Source organism: Oncorhynchus clarkii, chromosome 6, assembly GCF_045791955.1.
Source record: "Oncorhynchus clarkii lewisi isolate Uvic-CL-2024 chromosome 6, UVic_Ocla_1.0, whole genome shotgun sequence".
Lineage (NCBI taxonomy): Eukaryota > Metazoa > Chordata > Actinopteri > Salmoniformes > Salmonidae > Oncorhynchus > Oncorhynchus clarkii.
The window spans coordinates 40,269,004-40,288,335 of record NC_092152.1 but is presented as its reverse complement, the minus strand read 5'-3'; the positions used below and the strand labels follow the sequence as shown (position 1 = coordinate 40,288,335).

At 41.7% G+C, this 19,332-nt stretch overlaps 1 protein-coding gene across 1 annotated transcript; it reads right to left on the bottom strand.

The window, feature by feature from the left end:
- Nucleotides 1-4,681: 4,681 nt before the first annotated feature.
- LOC139412373 (RING finger protein 122-like) lies at nt 4,682-18,233 on the bottom strand. The gene is made up of 5 exons (XM_071159186.1): nt 18,164-18,233; nt 10,077-10,136; nt 9,749-9,825; nt 8,529-8,611; nt 4,682-6,987 (listed from the first exon to the last, which is right to left on the bottom strand). Exons 1-5 carry the CDS (start codon nt 18,231-18,233, stop codon nt 6,873-6,875), a joined length of 405 nt encoding a protein of 134 aa, XP_071015287.1. The 3' UTR covers nt 4,682-6,872.
- Between the last annotated feature and the right edge of the window lie 1,099 nt (nt 18,234-19,332).

Genomic DNA, 19,332 nt, shown 5'->3' with positions numbered 1-19,332 from the left:
ATCCCCAAATCTAACTGCCTGAAGCTCAGGACCTGAAGCAAGGATATACATATTCTTGATACCATTTGAAAGGACACTTTGAAGTTTGTGGAATGAATGTAGGATAATATAACACATTAGATCTGGTAAAAGATCATATATTTTTTTGCATTTTTTTGTACCATCATCTTTGAAATGCAAGAGAAAGGCCATAATGTATTATTCCAGCCCAGGCGCAATTTAGATTTTGGCCACTAAACGGCAGCAGTGTATGTGCAAAGTTTTAGACTGATCCAATGAACCATTGCATATATGTTAAAAAATATTGTATCAAGACTGCCCAAATGTGCTGCCCATATCAGATATGTCTATGTCATGGGAAATATTCTTGTTACTTACAACCTCATGCTAGTCACATTAGCCTACGTTAGCTCAACTGTCCCACAGGGGGGGGGGGGGGATGGAGTGGTCATCTACCCTTGGGTCAAAGCCAAACACAGTTGTGGACAGGAACAGGGTTTCCTCATTTGATTGTTTAATAAGAACATTTTTACATTTGTAAAAAGGAAATCAAAATATGTGGGGATTGAACTTAAAAACACTTCCCCATATTCACATACCGTACACTAGCCCTGTCTGTGGTCAAACAACTGCTGCTGCTCTCTTTTCACTCCAGTCCTTCTGGTAATTGTCACGTTCTGATCTTTATTTCCTTTGTTTTGTATTTATTTAGTATGGTCAGGGCGTGAGTTGGGTGGGCAGTCTATGTTTGTTTTTCTATGTTTTGGGGCATTTCTTTGTTTCGCAGTTTGCATTAGCTTCACGGTTGTTAGTTCGTTTATTGTTTTGTATAGGGTTTTCAGTGTTCAGTGTTTTTCTGTAGTAAAATAAATGATGAACACATACCACGCCGCATTTTGGTCTTCCGATCCATCTCGCCTCTCCTCTTCAAATGAAGAGGAGGACGACCGTGACAGTAATCCTGTATCTGTATGGATATTCGACTATCAGGAGATGATATATGTTTCTAATTCCTCTCCTTCTAGTCTCCCAGCACCAGAGAGGCTCTGCAGTACTCCCTGGTTCCTAACGCTTGAGAGGACGTGCTGATTAAAGAACATTAACTGTTATTTCACACTGAAGTTGTATACTATATATACAAAAGTATGTGGACGCCCCTTTCAGCCACACCATTTGCTGACAGGTGTATAGAACCGAGCACACAGCCATGCAATCTCCATACACAAACATTGTCAGTAGAATGGCCTCGCTGAAGAGCTCAGTGACTCTCAACGTGGCACAGTCATAGTATGCCACCTTTCCAACAAGTCAGCTCGTCATATTGCCTGCTAGAGCTGCCCCAGTCAACAAGTGCTGTTATTGTGAAGTGGAAACGTCTAGGAGCAACAACGGCTCAGCTGCGAAGTGGTAGACCGCACAAGCTCACAGAATGGGACCGCCGAGTGCTGAGGCACGCAGCATGTAAAAATCATCTGTCCTCGGTTGCAACACTCACTACCGAGATCTAAACTGCCTCTGGTAGCAACGTCAGCACAATAACTGTTCGTCTGGAGCTTCACAAAATGGGTTTCCATGGCCGAGCAGCTGTACACAAGCCTAAGATCACCATGCACAATGCCAAGCATCGGGTGGAGTGGTGGACCCAGGAGCAGTTAGAACTTGTTCCCTTGAGCGATGAATCACGCTTCACCATCTGGCAGTCCGGTGAATCTGGGTTTGGCGGATGCCAGGAGAATGCTACCTGCTCCAATGCATAGTGCCAACTGTAAAGTTTGGTGGATGAGGAATAATGGTCTGGGGCTGTTTTTCATGGTTTGGGCTAGGCCCCTTAGTTCCAGTGAAGTGAAATGTTAAAGCTACAGCATACAATTACATTCCAGACAATTCTGTGCTTGCAACTTTGTAGTGGCAGTTTGGGGAACGCCCTTTCCTATTTCAGCATGACAATTCCCCCGTACACAAAGCGAGGTCCATACAGAAAGGGTTTGTGGAGATTGGTGTAGAAAAACTTGACCTTTGGGATGAGTTGAAACGCCGACTGCGAGCCAGGCCTAATTGCCCAACATCAGTGCCCGACCATTTGCGCTGCATGAGGGAAGTGGTGGTCACACCAGATACTGTCTGGTTTTCTGATCTACACCCCTACCTTGTTTTAAGGTTTCTGTGACCAACAGATGCATATCTGTATTCCCAGTCATGTGAAATCCATAGATTAGGGCCCGAATGAATTTATTAATGACTGATTTCCTTATATGAACTGTAAATCTGAACATGTTGCATGTTGGGTTTATATTTTTTGTTCAGTATATTTACATTATTACAGTATTCAGAAAATAAGATGATTATGTTCACAGGATCCAGCTCTACGGTGGAATGTTTGTGTGTGGGTACATGCGTGGGTGTGTGTGCATGCGTGTGTGGGTGTGTTTTGTTTGTCAACATTGACTCACAGCACACTTAGCCCTTTATAGGCCAGATAGAGGCTGAACACATGAAAGATCAAATCAAATCAAATGTTATTTGTCACATGCGCTGAATACAACAGGTGTAGTAGACCTTACAGTGAAATGCTTAAGCAACAATGCGGTTTTAAGAAATATAATTGTTAAGCAAAAAAAAATTGATAAGTAAAAAAGAACAAATAACAAATAATTAACGAGCAGCAGTAAAATAACAATAGCGAAACTATATACAGGGGGTACCGGTACAGAGTCAATGTGCAGGGGCACAGGTTAGTCGAGGTAGTTGAGGTAATATGTATGTAGTTAGAGTTAAAGTGACTATGACGGTGGGGATGGTGTTCTTGGGGTCATAGGCAGCATCCTTCTCCTCCAAACACGGCGAGTTGAGTTGATGCCAAAGAGCTCCATTTTGGTCTCATCTGACCACAACACTTTCACCCAGTTGTCCTCTGAATCATTCAGATGTTCATTGGCAAACTTCAAATGGGCATGTATATGTGCTTTCTTGAGCAGGGGGACCTTGCGGGCGCTGCAGGATTTCAGTCCTTCACGGCATAGTGTGTTACCAATTGTTTTCTTGGTGACTATGGTCCCAGCTACCTTGAGATCATTGACAAGATCCTCCTGTGTAGTTCTGAGCTGATTCCTCACCGTTCTCATGATCATTGCAACTCCACGAGGTGAGATCTTGTATGGAGCCCCAGGCCGAGGGAGATTGACAGTTCTTTTGTATTTCTTCCATTTGCGAATAATCGCACTAACTATTGTCACCTTCTCAGCTGCTAGGCGATGGTCTTGAAGCCCATTCCAGCCTTGTGTAGGTCTACAATCTTGTCCCTGACATCCTTGGAGAGCTCTTTGGTCTTGCCCATGGTGGAGAGTTTGGAATCTGATTGATTGATTGCTTCTGTGGACAGGTGTCTTTTATACAGGTAACAAACTGAGATTAGGAGCACTCCCTTTAAGAGTGTGCTCCTAATCTCCGCTCGTTACCTGTATTAAAGATACCTGGGAGCCAGAAATCTTTCTGATTGAAAGGGGGTCAAATGCTTATTTCCCTCATTAAAAATGCAAATCAATTTATAACATTTTTTACATGCATTTTTCTGGATTTTTTTGTTGTTATTCTGTCTCTCACTATTCAAATAAACCTACCATTAAAATTATGGACGGATCATATCTTTGTCAGTGGGCAAACGTACAAAATCAGTAGTTGATCAAATACTTTTTTCCCTCACTGTATGTCTCAGATTCACAGTTTGACATTAGCGTTCAGATATTACTCAGAGAAATGACAAACAAGTCTGCAATCCACAAACCCTCAATAACTCAATACTTCTTATTTAATATGAAACTGTGTATACTTTACTCACCAGCTCTCCATCTCCCGGGAACGCCGCATAGCAGAGATAAGACAGATCCAACATAATTTCATAATCTCCATGCATCTCCCTCAAGAGTAAGCTAATTTACTGCACAGAGCCCAGAGCTGCCCTCATATTAGTCTGCAACAGAGCTCTCTCTCTCTCTCTCCCTTGCTCATACTCTGTCTCTCTCTCATTAGGACCCCTGAGAGAGGAAGAGAGAGAGAAAGAGGGAGCTGAAATGGCCCTGTCTGGCTGAGCACACTGCTGCTGAGTGCAACCTCGGTCTCAGCCTTCCTCTACACTGACTCCCCACTCCCTCTCATCTCCCATGTTTATTAGTGTGTGTGTGTGTGTTTCTTTTTTAAACCCCCCCCCCCCCCCCCTTTTAAATATTCAGTCTCTCTGACTGTGAAGTCTAATTAGTAGTGGGAAATGGGGAAATTACTTCAGAATATTCTGACCCCTATACTAAAATTCTTACTAGATAATTGGTAGCTGTAGGATCAAGTGGGGTGAAAACGTACATGCAGTATCTACATTCCAATTGAGTTCTACTCGATGAATAACATTTGTCCAAGACTGATATATGTTTAATTTTGATAAGACAATTATTAAAAGAGTTTTTGTTCAAATAAAGACATATTCAGATTTAGAGATGACATGTAGGATAGGAAAGTAGCAGAGCTGCATGTCACCACAAGTGGCCTACCGAAATAAGACTTCAGATGTTACTCTTCGGTTTTACCAGAGGGTGGTGCTCAGTTCCCACACACAAATGCACACGCACACAACATAGTCCAGACACAAACAACTTGAAAAGTAACAAACTGAGATAAAGAGGAAACCCCTCCATTTGTTAAAGTCATATTTATTGATGCACACCAAAAACATGGAATGTGGCTGGTGTTGGGAAAAGCTAATCTCTGACGGTGCTGTAGGGGGTGCTATATTTAGAGATGGAATCCGCATCAGGGAAACAGCGCCACTGTCCGCCCCGGCACCTTTGTTAGTGTTTTTGTTTTGTGGATGAAAAGGAGGTGAGAGCTTCGAACAGAGTGCAACATTTCTTTGCAGTACATATTCTGCTGTTCTAACGTGGGTGCAATGTCCGAGAGGGGGGAAAAAAGTGTTCCTTGTTCTAATATCCCAACGGACTTGGGCATTTACTGCTATTAATAACTGGTTACCAACATAATTAGAAGAGTAAACAAGTATTTTTGCGTCATACCCGTGGCATATTGTCTGATATACACATGGCTGAACTACTGTTTCAGCCAATCAGCATCCAGGACTCAAACTACCCGGGTTTATAATTTTCTTCATCCCCTGGTCAACATAGTGCTGTACTTCATTGGCACAGTCACACATTACATAAGTGTGATCAAACAAAGGGATGATTCAGTCCATTCTTAATACAGAGACTATAGCGGAGTGTTAATGTGCTTTTGTGCTCAATATAGGCAGTGTTTACTTGGTCTGTGTTCGACTGGTAAAACAGTTTAAAAAAACAGATTACTCCACAGAAATGTGTGAAAAGGAGCCATTGAATGCCACCGTCAAGAAATGTAAAAACATATTATACAAAAAGTATACAATGTATTCCATGTGACTGAGTTGTTCTTGAGAAAGAATCACACAAAAACAGTGAAACTCTCTAAACTCTACTGTAACTTGATTGAAATATGAAGAACGCTTTGCTTCATGAAAGCCACGTCACAGGTTTTACTACACCAGTAATACGAAAGAAAACGGCAGGTGTAGTGCCTTTGATTTCTTAGATGTCTCAATCCATCGATGTGATTGGCTAGGTGTCAAAACCAGGCTGTCTGCATATCTCAGGTCCACAACAGACTCCTGAGCTAAAGCCTAGGTGTTAATGCTGGGAGCTAAAACAGGTCTTCAGGTGGTTCTAAAACATGTGAGCATGGTTCACCAAACCACCTGCGCAGTCACAAATATGTTGTTGAGAATAGTCTTTAACTACATTTGCTGTAGTGTAGAATGGTAATAGGTTTAAAAAAAAACCTGTCAGAGTGTTAGAGTGCAAAACGTTGTCTACATTCTGAAGAAATAACACGTTTCAGTCATTAAACCAAAAAAAAGAAATTGTGAGAGGGTGATGCACATTATTAGAACATCACTGTGTATTTTCTCAACCCCATGGTTCTGATAGTGCCACTCGTCTTCATGTCAGCCGGCCTGTTCCTCCACTCTCCCAACTGGAGAGTCTGGAGGTTTCCCCTCTTTCTGACTTTGGAACTAGCGTGCAACTCTGAGGCAGTATGGGAGAGAAAGAGACAAGGTTGAGAAAGAGCATAGAGACATCAGAAGAGAGGGAGAAATAAAGACAGAGAGTGGCAGAAAGACAAGAGCAGAGAGAGGGTGAGTGAGAGGAAAGGGGAAAGAGAGACAGAGGAAGAGTTAGACAGTCAGAGACAAAGAGAAAGAAAGAAAGAGTGACATGTGGGTATGGAGATATTCTGTCAGACAGAGTGTAACCTCGTCCCCATGCTATTGCTCACAGCGCAAATAAGCCTGGGATACCAATGATTCAAAGTTGGCCTTAGTGGGAGTGACCATAGAATTCTACAGTGACCATACTGAGTAAAGTATTTGTCATCATTTAATTTGGGCGAATCACACGACTGCGAGGCGTGACTCCAAATGGAGGCAAGACACGTATGGAAGACATGTACGAGAGAGGGTTAAGGGGGAAGGTGCTGTTGGAGATGATTGGTTGGTAGATTAAGCCAATGCCTATGCGCTGGGAGTTTCTCCTGGCCTTTCTATTTGCTAACAAAAGCCAAGTTTGACGCTTTGGTCCGCCAGACTCTTCGTGCATTAAGGCGGAAGTGTCTGGGAAGGAGATTAGACAGAGTGTGATGTAGACTCCTGTCTGCAGCTCTGTGTTGGTTGCTAGGTAACAGCAGTTCTTATAGTCCTCTCCAGGTGGTAGCTAGGTTACACCAGATAACAGTGTTCTCTTCCTGTTAGAGCTAGGTTACATCGGCTTGCAGAGCCCCCTCCGTGCTGGATGCTATGGTTACACCAGGTCGTCCAGTAGTGTTCCTATGCTGTGGCACTTTTCTGGGGGTCCTGCGATAGGTTTGTTACACATGGGGCACACACAGCGCACCTCCAGCCATTTCACCAGACACCTGAGAAACACACCAAAATTGTTTAATTTATTAAACATTACAAGTAATTCTAATTGTTGACATCACAAAGGATACTTCTGTAAAAGTCAGTACAATTAACGACATCACAAAGGATAAATATATAATATTGAGTCTAATTAATGACATCACAGAGCAACCTGGTTCCATTTTATATTATTATGTATGTAAATCCAATATACTCAATTTTAGTATGATAAGTATTAATTTGTGGATGTCCTTCACGTATTTCGTATTAATTACAATTTGTATTATATGTTACGAAACTTGCAAAACTTACTATATACAAAACTTACTATATGTTACACATTTGCAAGACGTATTTTACGAATTCTAGCTAGGTGACTAAAGTTAGCAAGCTGGCTAATGTTAGCTAGGCTAAGCGTTAGGGGTTAGGGTTAAGGTTACAGTTAAGTTTAGGAGTTAGAGTTAAGGTTAGGGGAAGTGTTAGCTAAAAGGGTTACGTTAGGGTTAGGGGAAGGGTTAGCTAACATGCTAAGTAGTTGAAAAGTTGCTAATTAGCTCAAATTCAAAAGTTCAAAAGTCCGTAATTCAAAAGTCCGTAACGAGTTTAAAATTTGCAACCTTCGGGTTGCTAGACGTTCGCATTATAATCCCCCCCATCCAACAACCCTACTTTCGTTTTTGCCTTAAGTAACCATCTGTCTTATGTAACCATACTAAACGTAACATATAATACTAATTTGAGTGTCCTGGTTTTACATTTACATATTATGTCTAGTCTATGAGACCAGGCTGCACACAGGGTGCACCTGTAAAATTCAGTCTAATTGATGACATCACAAAGGGTGCATTTGAAAAATTCAGTGTCATTTATTGCATCACAAATGTTGCAACTAATCATCACAAATGGAATCCCAGAAAAAATAGAGAATATCTGAGAAATAAAAACAATGTTTCACATCAAAGGGCTTGAAATGGGATACACTAAAGCAGGGATGGGCAACTTTGACGGCAGTGGGGGCTAAAAAATAACTTATTATGAAGGGCCGCAGTTGCTTGCGGATCTGCGTACCCACATCATTTTTAGGATATCTGAGTGAGACTGAGAAACAAAATTAATGCGGGCCCCCCAGCCGGTAATTCAACCATGATAACAAGTTTAGATAGCTGGCCGCTAAACTAACTTAGAAATCAAAAAATGTTAGCTGACATGGGCTAATTTTACTGACTGTAAGTGACTGACATAAGAAGAGAAAAACTGCGGATGCATAACCAAATTTCACCTTGTGTATTCTACTATTCTAACTCAAAACAGTATGTTGATACTGACTGAGTTCCAAATTTTAGGGAAATTGATCCGAGTTGCCCATCCCTGCCCTAAAGCAATCGTTACCAGAGATATCTCTCTAGTCATGCAAGTACTGTCTTCCTGTGACCTGGAAACATTTAATAACGGTTGGTATGTCAGTGAAATCACTCCATTCAAAACCCCCAAGAGCTGTGCGCTGACTGTAGAAATGAATGGATGTTGACCTCCTGCCTCCTAATTTGGTACTCACTTCCTGTGAAAGGCATGTTGGCATGGCAACACACCCAGCTCGTCTTTGACTTTGAAGTCTTCCAGGCAGACAGCACACGTCTGCTGTGAGAGTGACACGGGCAGAGGAGATAAGAGACAGGATAGGACAGGTTTAGAAAGCAAGAGAGAGAGAGAGAGCAAGAGAATGAGGGGCAGAGAGTGGCGTATGGGATGAAAGAGGAGACAGAAAAAAGGATAGGTTGAGGCAGAGAGCGAGAGAAAGAGAGAGAGAGAGCGAGAGAGAAAAAGTCGCCAGAGTCGTCCGGGTTAGGGTTTGGCCGGGGTAGGCCGTCATTGCAAATAAGAATTTGTTCTTAACTGACTTGCCTAGTTAAATAAAGGTTAAATAAATACAAATAAAATCCCTGAATATAGCATTAAGGCCATTCCATCCCACCTAAGGACAACTCCCGATTGAAACACTGGCCCATGCATCCTGTGGTTTGACTGTTTGGCTTTACACTCTAGCCATTAAGGTAAATGAGGTCCTGAGAAATATCTAAGACCCCTCATGCACCCTTTCCCCCAGTTCACTACATGATTTTAGGCCTGGGATAACTCCATGCATATAAAGCAAGTATCCTCACATTGTTGTATATGGCGCAATGTTAGCAGTAATCAACAATAACAATAAACTGATCAAAACAACTACTTTCATGTTTTGCTGGGCTGTATACAAGTGTAAAAAACACAGCCATAACAAGGACCCACAAAATAACCACCATAACAGACACAGTTAATGAAATGGTCAAGATCTGAGTTGGAAAAAGTGTCTGTGTGTGTGTGGTAAACAATTTGGCTTTGACAATGTGATTCGTTATCGACAGGTAAATATTTACAAGGCCATACAGAGAATCACATACCCAGTTTGAATTCTTGTCAGTTCATATTCAAAATGGCAGTTAATTAACAGTCTCTCGCTCACACTTACTCAAGAAGTATTAACGCAGTTTTCATAACACTATCAAAACTTCTCTATTGACTACCCTCTCTCCCTCCCTTTCTCCTCTGATGTATAGAACTACAAACTATACTGAACAAAAATATAAACGCAACATACAAAGTGTTGGTCCCATGTTTCATGAGCTGAAATAAAAGATCCCCGAATTTTCCATGCGCACAAAATGTTTATTTCTCTCAAATGTTGTGCACAAATATACTTTAGTCTTCCACCATTAAACAATACAGAATATACAATACCATTATGTTGAACCCTGCTCCCCTTGCTCCAGTGACGTCGGTCCTTACACTGTGGCAGGCAGCTAGCTTCCTGCCGCCTTATTTCCTGTCCTTCGGACACAATCATCCCCTCAGCTTAAAAATCAGAGTTCATTGTCAACAGAATAAAATATCTCTCTTTCTCACTCACTCACTCTCTCTCTCTCTCTCTCTCCCCTCACCCCTGTATTCACTTGGTGTCCTTGTCACCTCTCTCTCTCTCTCTCTCTCTCTCTCTCTCTCGCTATGAAAAGGTACCACAGAGCTGAGCATGTGGACCACTTTGTGCAGCTGCAGAATGTCTGTGTACATGTCTGGCATGGGTGGACGACTTGTCGGGAGTAGACCAGGCCCAGACCACAGAAGCACCCTACACAGGGGGTGGGAACAGGGTTGAGAACAGGGTAGAGAACATAGCAGCACTTTCAGCACAGTCTCAGTGAAAAGGATTATGAGGCGACATGTACAGTGCCAAGAGTTCAGAGGCATGTTGAAGAGGGAATAAAGGCAGGGTTTAGACTAACTACGCACACACAACTGGGAAGACCCAGCCATCCCAGCTAAGGGTCAGGGTTGCCAGTGCTGCAGCTGTGTCCGCCTCTGATACAAGTCAAGCAGAGAAACTACAGGTACACACACACACACACACACAGAGAGAGAGAGACAAACGCACACGCACACACCTTACTGTCTCTCAAATAAATGACAATGAAACACATCTCGGCTCCTTGGAAAAGTTCATGGCTAAAACATGACAGTTTCTAGACATCTCCAACTCCAAGGCAACGGTACAGTAGACCGTGAGCTGTTCCATTCAGACTGAAACAAGGTTTGTCTACTAAGTTTTTGTTGGAGGCAAAGTTAAGAGACTTGCTAGATAACTACATAGATCATACACAACACAGTGGTGTCTAGGCAACTGGTCTATTTTATACAAGGCATAACCTGATGTCTAAGACTCACAATGGATCGTTTGATAGAACAGAAAAGATAATGTCATTGTTAAAAACGCAATTTAAGCTGCTCGATTCATTTCAATTCCTTTCTTGTTTTGCCATAAAATAAACCATATTAATAAGTGAAAAAACAATCTGACAATGAAAAACGAGTATTGTCATACATGAATGTCAAGAGGATGAAGGAAATTTGCTCAAAACAAATGAGGATGTAGTGCGCTTGTCCGGTAAGTGCTCTGGCCTTTCCCACTTAATCACTACAGTGGGGTTTCCTTTAACAGAAACACAAATACCTTTACAATGCCCCCATTCCTCACAATAACCCCTCACTAATGACACACCTGCTTGTCAAAGACACACATCTACATAGAAATAGAGTCATGAGATTTTTTTTAACTATAATTGTATGCGCCATCTTATCACCAATGAAATCCATGCAGAGAAGGTTGGTCTACCCATGTGTGTGTGTGTGTGTTCTCTGCAGCTTCTCAAGTGTGTGCTGTATGTAGCATTCAAGCCAGTCGATGACCAGCTCAAAGGTAGCGGGGGTGAGAGGTAGGTAAGTGAGACAGGAGGAAGGGAAAGACAGGAGTAACTGTGGGGGAGAGAGGAAGGTTGACCCATGGAGAATGAATAAGACACAGACAGGCTGACAGAGAGGTCTTTGTGTGAGCCAGGTCACATGACCCCTGCCTGCAAGTCTGAACTTCATTTCACATCACGTAATAGGCAAATATTCATTCAGCCTAATTGTGTGCAGAATCGTTTTTAGCAGTTAATCAGGGATTTCATTTTGTTCCTGGAATTGACCTAACTGACCGCTGATATTTCGATTAACTCTTCAACGAAAGAAAACAACAATGACATCTCTCTCTCTACCCTATGGACTGGAATCAATACCCATGCCTCTTAGCTTCATTTACTCAGAATGAGAGGCGATCCTTCATTTACTGAAAGGCTTGGTGTTTCAGGTTTATTTTCTCCTGTCAGATTACTTGACTCTGCTGGAAGCAATCCATACCAGACACTGTGATGTCTGTCTAATCCTCCACACACACCACACACACTCCCTTACTCACTCACTCACTCACTCACTCACTCACTCACTCACTCACTCACTCACTCGCACACCAGCTCCAGTATCTCCTCTACAGCTGAACTCTAGGTGGACTAGGCTTAGTGTCGTGAACGAGACCAGGTTGATTATCTTTGTTTTTGGTTAGTCTCGTGGCAATGTTTCTGTGTAGTCATAGCAGTCTCATCGTGAGTGGACATGTCAAAGGAGAGTGGAGAATGTTAGGGAACAGTAATGAACTGGAGAGATAATTATAGGTTGCTCTAGGTCTGAACAGACACTAAGTGACTCACCCAGCCATTATACATTACATCTCTATGAATAATGATGACACACACACATTATTAACAGAGAATGAGAGCATATATCATTAGTGTGTGTGTGTGTGTGTGTGTGTGTGTGTGTGTGTGTGTGTGTGTGTGTGTGTGTGTGTGTGTGTGAGCGAGCGAGAAAGCTGTGAATACAGGGCTAAGGTCTTATTCCTCTGTTTAGGGAATGTATATTAGAAATGGCCCTCTGTGTGTGTGTGTGTGTGTGTGTGTGTGTGTGTGTGTGTGTGTGTGTGTGTGTGTGTGTGTGTGTGTGTGTAATCAGAGGTTGTTTCATGAAGGGCGGGGTGGTGGGGAGTAAAGTAGAGAGAAAGAGAGGGACAGAGAGAGATAAAGCTCTCTACAGACAGTCTTCTAGTATGTGTATTCATATCTGTTCACAGTTGATAACATCACTTGTGTCTCCTCTGCAGACTTGAATATGGGTCATATATGAATGCCTCTCTGTGTGTGTGTGTGTGTGTGTGTGTGTGTGTGTGTACACACTAACTAAATGACTGTTTTATGAGAGGAGCCCCCCATGACCAATGACCTATTTTGCCACTCTCCAGAGGCACCCCATTGCCATGGCACCAGAGCCAGCGGATGCAGAGTGAACTCTGCTTTAACAGTCTCATTCTAAAACTGTCCCCCTGCTCCAACAATCCAGAACTACTCCTCTATTCTAACATTCTAAATCTTGAACTGTGCCCTAGTTGGCCCCTAATGTCCTCACTCTGAACTGAGCGGATTTCTCAATGAGCCATAAGTGTGCAAGACACCAATAACATTTTCATAAACGGGGTACTGGGTAGTACATTGAATGAGAGGTTTAAGAACTACACTGACACCAAGTCTGTACCGCTGCCTCATTCTACAATCAAAGCTTCTATCCAAGTATTAATCAGCTCATATGAACACAAGCACTCATCTGTGCTGCTGGTTTTCAAGAAAAAATAAACGGACGACAACAAACACCAATAACCAAACGCAGGTCGGTCTGTGTAGAGGAAACGTTAGACACTATACAGACACACGCATAGACACATGGTGGATGCCAAAGTTCCATGGTTCCTCTGGACCTGCTCTTAGAAATCTTACGATCATAACTATTCTCATTTACAGTGCCTTGCGAACGTATTCGGCCCCCTTGAACTTTGCGACCTTTTGCCACATTTCAGGCTTCAAACATAAAGATATAAAACTGTATTTTTTTGTGAAGAATCAACAACAAGTGGGACACAATCATGAAGTGGAACGACATTTATTGGATATTTCTAACTTTTTTAACAAATCAAAAATAGAAAAATTGGGCGTGCAAAATTATTCAGCCACCTTAAGTTAATACTTTGTAGCGCCACCTTTTGCTGCGATTACAGCTGTAAGTCGCTTGGGGTATGTCTCTATCAGTTTTGCACATCGAGAGACTGACATTTTTTCTCATTCCTCCTTGCAAAACAGCTTGAGCTCAGTGAGGTTGGATGGAGAGCATTTGTGAACAGCAGTTTTCAGTTCTTTCCACAGATTCTCGATTGGATTCAGGTCTGGACTTTGACTTGGCCATTCAAACACCTGGATATGTTTATTTTTGAACCATTCCATTGTAGATTTTGCTTTATGTTTTGGATCATTGTCTTGTTGGAAGACAAATCTCCGTCCCAGTCTCAGGTCTTTTGCAGACTCCATCAGGTTTTCTTCCAGAATGGTCCTGTATTTGGCTCCATCCATCTTCCCATCAATTTTAACCATCTTCCCTGTCCCTGCTGAAGAAAAGCAGGCCCAAACCATGATGCTGCCACCACCATGTTTGACAGTGGGGATGGTGTGTTCAGCTGTGTTGCTTTTACGCCGAACATAACGTTTTGCATTGTTGCCAAAAAGTTCAATTTTGGTTTCATCTGACCAGAGCACCTTCTTCCACATGTTTGGTGTGTCTCCCAGGTGGCTTGTGGCAAACTTGAAACGACACTTTTTATGGATATCTTTAAGAAATGGCTTTCTTCTTGCCACTCTTCCATAAAGGCCAGATTTGTGCAATATATGACTGATTGTTGTCCTATGGACAGAGTCTCCCACCTCAGCTGTAGATCTCTGCAGTTCATCCAGAGTGATCATGGGCCTCTTGGCTGCATCTCTGATCAGTCTTCTCCTTGTATGAGCTGAAAGTTTAGAGGGACGGCCAGGTCTTGGTAGATTTGCAGTGATCTGATACTCCTTCCATTTCAATATTATCGCTTGCACAGTGCTCCTTGGGATGTTTAAAGCTTGGGAAATCTTTTTGTATCCAAATCCAGCTTTAAACTTCTTCACAACAGTATCTCGGACCTGCCTGGTGTGTTCCTTGTTCTTCATGATGCTCTCTGCGCTTTTAACGGACCTCTGAGACTATCACAGTGCAGGTGCATTTATACGGAGACTTGATTACACACAGGTGGATTGTATTTATCATCATTAGTCATTTAGGTCAACATTGGATCATTCAGAGATCCTCACTGAACTTCTGGAGAGAGTTTGCTGCACTGAAAGTAAAGGGGCTGAATAATTTTGCACGCCCAATTTTTCAGTTTTTGATTTGTTAAAAAAGTTTGAAATATCCAATAAATGTCGTTCCACTTCATGATTGTGTCCCACTTGTTGTTGATTCTTCACAAAAAAATACAGTTTTATATCTTTATGTTTGAAGCCTGAAATGTGGCAAAAGGTTGCAAAGTTCACGGGGGGCGAATACTTTCGCAAGGCACTGTAGGGGGCATGTTAGAATTTCTATACCAGCTGTATACAGTCACATATTTCATTTACTGATGGTGAATACTAGTGGCTATGTGTAACGGTATCAGCCAATTTAATAGCATGTGTTTCTTTCTGTATCCTATCGTATGTAACATGTTGTGCACAGATGCATTGTAGGCCTGTCGTTGTATGTCATTCTAATCTCCTGACCTACAGAATGAGGATATACTAGCCTCTGTGCCAGTCTGTTTCCACTTCCAGCTCCTTTGTCATTGTCATGTTATTATGGCTCTGGAGATCCAGTACTAGTCTGGATGATCCCAAACTCAACATCCTCTGACTTCTCTCTTGCTGTGTACCCCGTGTGGAGCTCTTACTGAGTGTGGGGATTCGCCTCCAGGAATTCAATCAGTAAATGTCATGAAAAGTCATGTCAAGTCCATGGGAAACAACTGATATTGTCAGGAGTGTTTGGCATGATATTCAGAGCAGACCAAACAAGCCTGACATACATTTTATTAGTGTGCACCCTGATGGAGCCTTTACACGAGAATCATGGAAAAAAAAATATTTTTTTAAATGGTCAACTAGGCATTGACATTCAGTCCAAGTCAAGATATCTCAGAATAACATGTGCACACCAATATATAGTTGTATATTTTATAAATGATAAAAATTAGAAAGCTAATTTTATGTAAAAAATGTAATAATACTTGAACTAGCCAAACACTGGACGGACCACTGAGAGTCTGAAGAAAAGGTGTGAATTCCAAGCATCTTCATTCTCCAACCAAACCACTTTGAATTTCACCACAGTTATTTCTTAAAACATCAAGGAGATTACATGAAAGTTGCAGCGCTATGGCAAGGATCATGAACAAGCAAGCAAACAGCATTAATAAGAAAGCAATTAGATTACATGACAAATAATAAAGGGGTTAATTATTGAAAAAGCAATAGCATGTCAAACCCAACTTGAGTGGCCCCCTAAGAGCTTTAGTCGATAGCAAGTGCACTGCATAAATATAATGAGTGTGTGAATAAATAATTGATGGATAGATTAAACATGTAAAATGACTACCAGTTTAGAGCTGCAATATTTAACCTTTTGTGGGACCTGACCAAATACACATAGAAATCTGCGTTATAGATCAGTCATTCCAGTGGAGGCTCCTCAGAGAAGGAATGGGAGGACCATCCCCCTCAGTGAATTTCATACAATTTTTAATTGTAAAACATTTAAAAAATATACTAAATATAATCACCACTAAATAATTGATTAAAACACATTATTTTGCAAAGAAGGTCTTCAGTAGCCTCAACAGCACTCTGTAGAGTTGCGCCATGGTGTAGCCAGAGGACAGCTAGATTCCGTCCTCCTCTGGATACATTGACTTCAATACACCCCCCCCCTTCCATAGACTTACACAGTAACTTCCGGAGGACGTCCTCCAACCTATCAGAGCTCTTTCAGCATAAACTGACATGTTGTCTACCCAATCAGTTTCAGAGAATTAATCTAGTACTGAAAGCATAAACTACAGCTAGCTAGCACTGCAGTGTATACCATGTGGTGAATAGTTGACTCAGAGAAAGACAATAGTTGAACAACTTTAAACAAACAAATTTCTTCCAAAAAGTAGAGACAAGAGAGAAAGTCATTTTTTTCCACTTTCACTTACTTAGCTAGCAAATGCAGCTAGCTAGTTTAGCCTTCTGAAACACCCTGCTCAAATAGATGGATGCTATGTTAGCTAACTAGCTAACACAACACTTGAGCTCTTCCAATTCAAGGTAAGCTAATGCATTGCCACCGGGGCCCGCTGGTGTAACTGTTTATTGACTGTATACTAACGTTACTGCAAGATTGTAGCAAGTTTACTAGCATGTCTGTTATATTAGCTATGCTGACTATGACGTTACTTTATCAAATATGGTGACAATGATGTAGGCTGTGTGTAGCGGTTTGGCTTGAAACATTGTTTTTTTTACCTGGTCACATACAGCTGATGTGTTGTGCATCAAAGTCCACCAGTGAAAGTAAGAGGTGAGAGGAGGAGAGTGCATAGATGCGACAAGGAATACAACATGGCTGCTAGGAAAGTGAACTGTGTTTACGCTTGATCAGGGGTGTATTCATTCTGCCGATTCTAGTAATAAAAAAAAAATTAAACAGAAGCAAACGGAACAAAACAGGGATAAAAATACCTGAATTTGTCCAATAAAAGCTTGTTTGCAACTGTTGGACTAATGATTACACCCTATATCAGCCAGAAGCAGGCAAGAGTGTGCAAGGCGGTATTGAATGTCACGGTTTGTCCATGCGTAACTGTCTGTGCCTTCAAATTTGTTTGTCTGTCGACCTGTGTGCACCTACATTGTAAACTTATGTAGTAGCCTAAACCTATCGCTGTTACATTGAACTGGGTGAATGAGAGCAATCCAATATGCTGTAATAGAAATAAGGCCATGCTCATGAAAAGAAAAATCATCCTCCCTCACCTTAAATGGCACTGACCGCCACTGTGTCATTCTCATGGAAAGCAAGTCTAAGAAGCAGTAGATCTGTTCTGTGTGCTATTTCTATGCTTTCCATTCTTACATTTCATTCTTGCATCTTTAACTTTTGGATTTGTTCACCAGCTTCAAACAGCTGAAAATACAATATCTTTGGTTATGGAAAATATATTTCACAGCGATTTAAAATGGTACAATGATTCTCTACACTATACTTGCTTGCTTTTTAAAATAAACTGGGGGGGGGGGGGGGGGGGGGCGCATCTACACAGTTCCTGGGAACAGTGTAACTTATTCTAGCTAGCTAACTGCTGTTTGATTTGACAGGAAACTAAACTAGTTTTAATCCCAAGGTTGAGCTGGTGCGTAAGCAGCTAATTTTTGTATGACATGTGTTTGTAGAATGTTACATCCCCTATTGACTGAGGTGAATGAAACTACAGCAACAAGGTTGGAGTACATTTTGTTCCAGTTTTAATTGCGTAGAAATGCAGTAAATTACCTTAAATTTTATACAATTTCCATCACTTTGCCATACAATAGGTTTAGCTGAAATGGCGCCCCTGCATGTAGGCTAATTATTTTTTTTACACGACAGTGCCTTGTATTACAAAAGAATATTGCAATCTCATTAATTATTGTCAAATCAAAATATCTACCCCAAATAGAATGCAGTTTATTTTCTGATTTTACAAAATAGTCTAATAAACCCTTGAAATAATTGTGGCATACCTAGGTCTTCGCATTAAACACAGACTTCGGTCAACATCAGATGCCCAGTGATAGGCTCCATGATGAAATTAACGCTCACCGTTACACCACTGAAACGGGTGCATTAATGCACAGGAGGTGGTTCTGGATGAGAATGGATTCGTGTTCATCAACAAACGGTTTGTATTACCAAGTGGCGGTGGGGCCTATCCGTAGTATCTGCAGTTGGCTGTTTTCAAATCACCTTATGATTCGGTATTCAGGCAAAAAGTGACAATTTAACCTAGATCCAATAAAAACACATTATTGCGCTAAATCCCGGCTATCTGTAATGTTGTTGGCGTAAAAAAAAAAGGTTCAATTACGCGGCAGTTCATCATTGAGATGGTGTTGTTGCCATCTACGAAAATAAATTCCAACCTTCTCCAGTTCAATTAAATAGGCTATATATTGCCAAGCGTCCCCCCCCCCCCCAAACGCGATAGACATCAAGATGGTCCAATCGCTACATGCCCTGGTCCAGTTGGGAACCACGGTTGGAACCCCGGCTGTTGGCGTCGTTGTGTTGTGACGGGATCGCAGCAATGTTATAAGATTGTGTGAGAAGGTTGCAATCATAACATTAAGATCAATTACTGCCGACAGCAATCTCATGACAAAGTACACAAACCACCATGCAGTGAGTGAAGTTCTGAGGCTAGGGCTTCATATAGCCTACAGGAAAATCATATTTTCATGCGGTGCAATTATGCAGATATTACAAAAGTGAAATAAAAAATAACCATTTCCATAGACACTTCTAAAACTAAACTAAAACTAAAAAGAAGAAACGTCCTCTCACTGTCAACTGCGTTTATTTTCAGCAAACTTAACATGTGTAAATATTTGTATGAACATAAAAAGATTCAACAACTGAGACATAAACTGAACAAGTTCCACAGACATGTGACTAACAGAAATGGAATAATGTGTCCCTGAACAAAGGGGGGGGACAAAATCAAAAGTAACAGTCAGCATCTGGTGTGACCACCAGCTGCATTAAGTACTGCAGTGCATCTCCTCATGGACTGCAATAGATCCCAGTTCTTTCTGTGAGATGTTATCCCACTCTCACCAAGGCATCTGCAAATTCCCGGACATTTCTGGGGGTAATGGCCCTAGCCCTCACCCTCCGATCCAACAGGTCCCAGACGTACTCGATGGGATTGAGATCCAGGCTTTTTGCTGGCCATGGCAGAACACTGACATTCATGTCTCGCAGGAAATCAC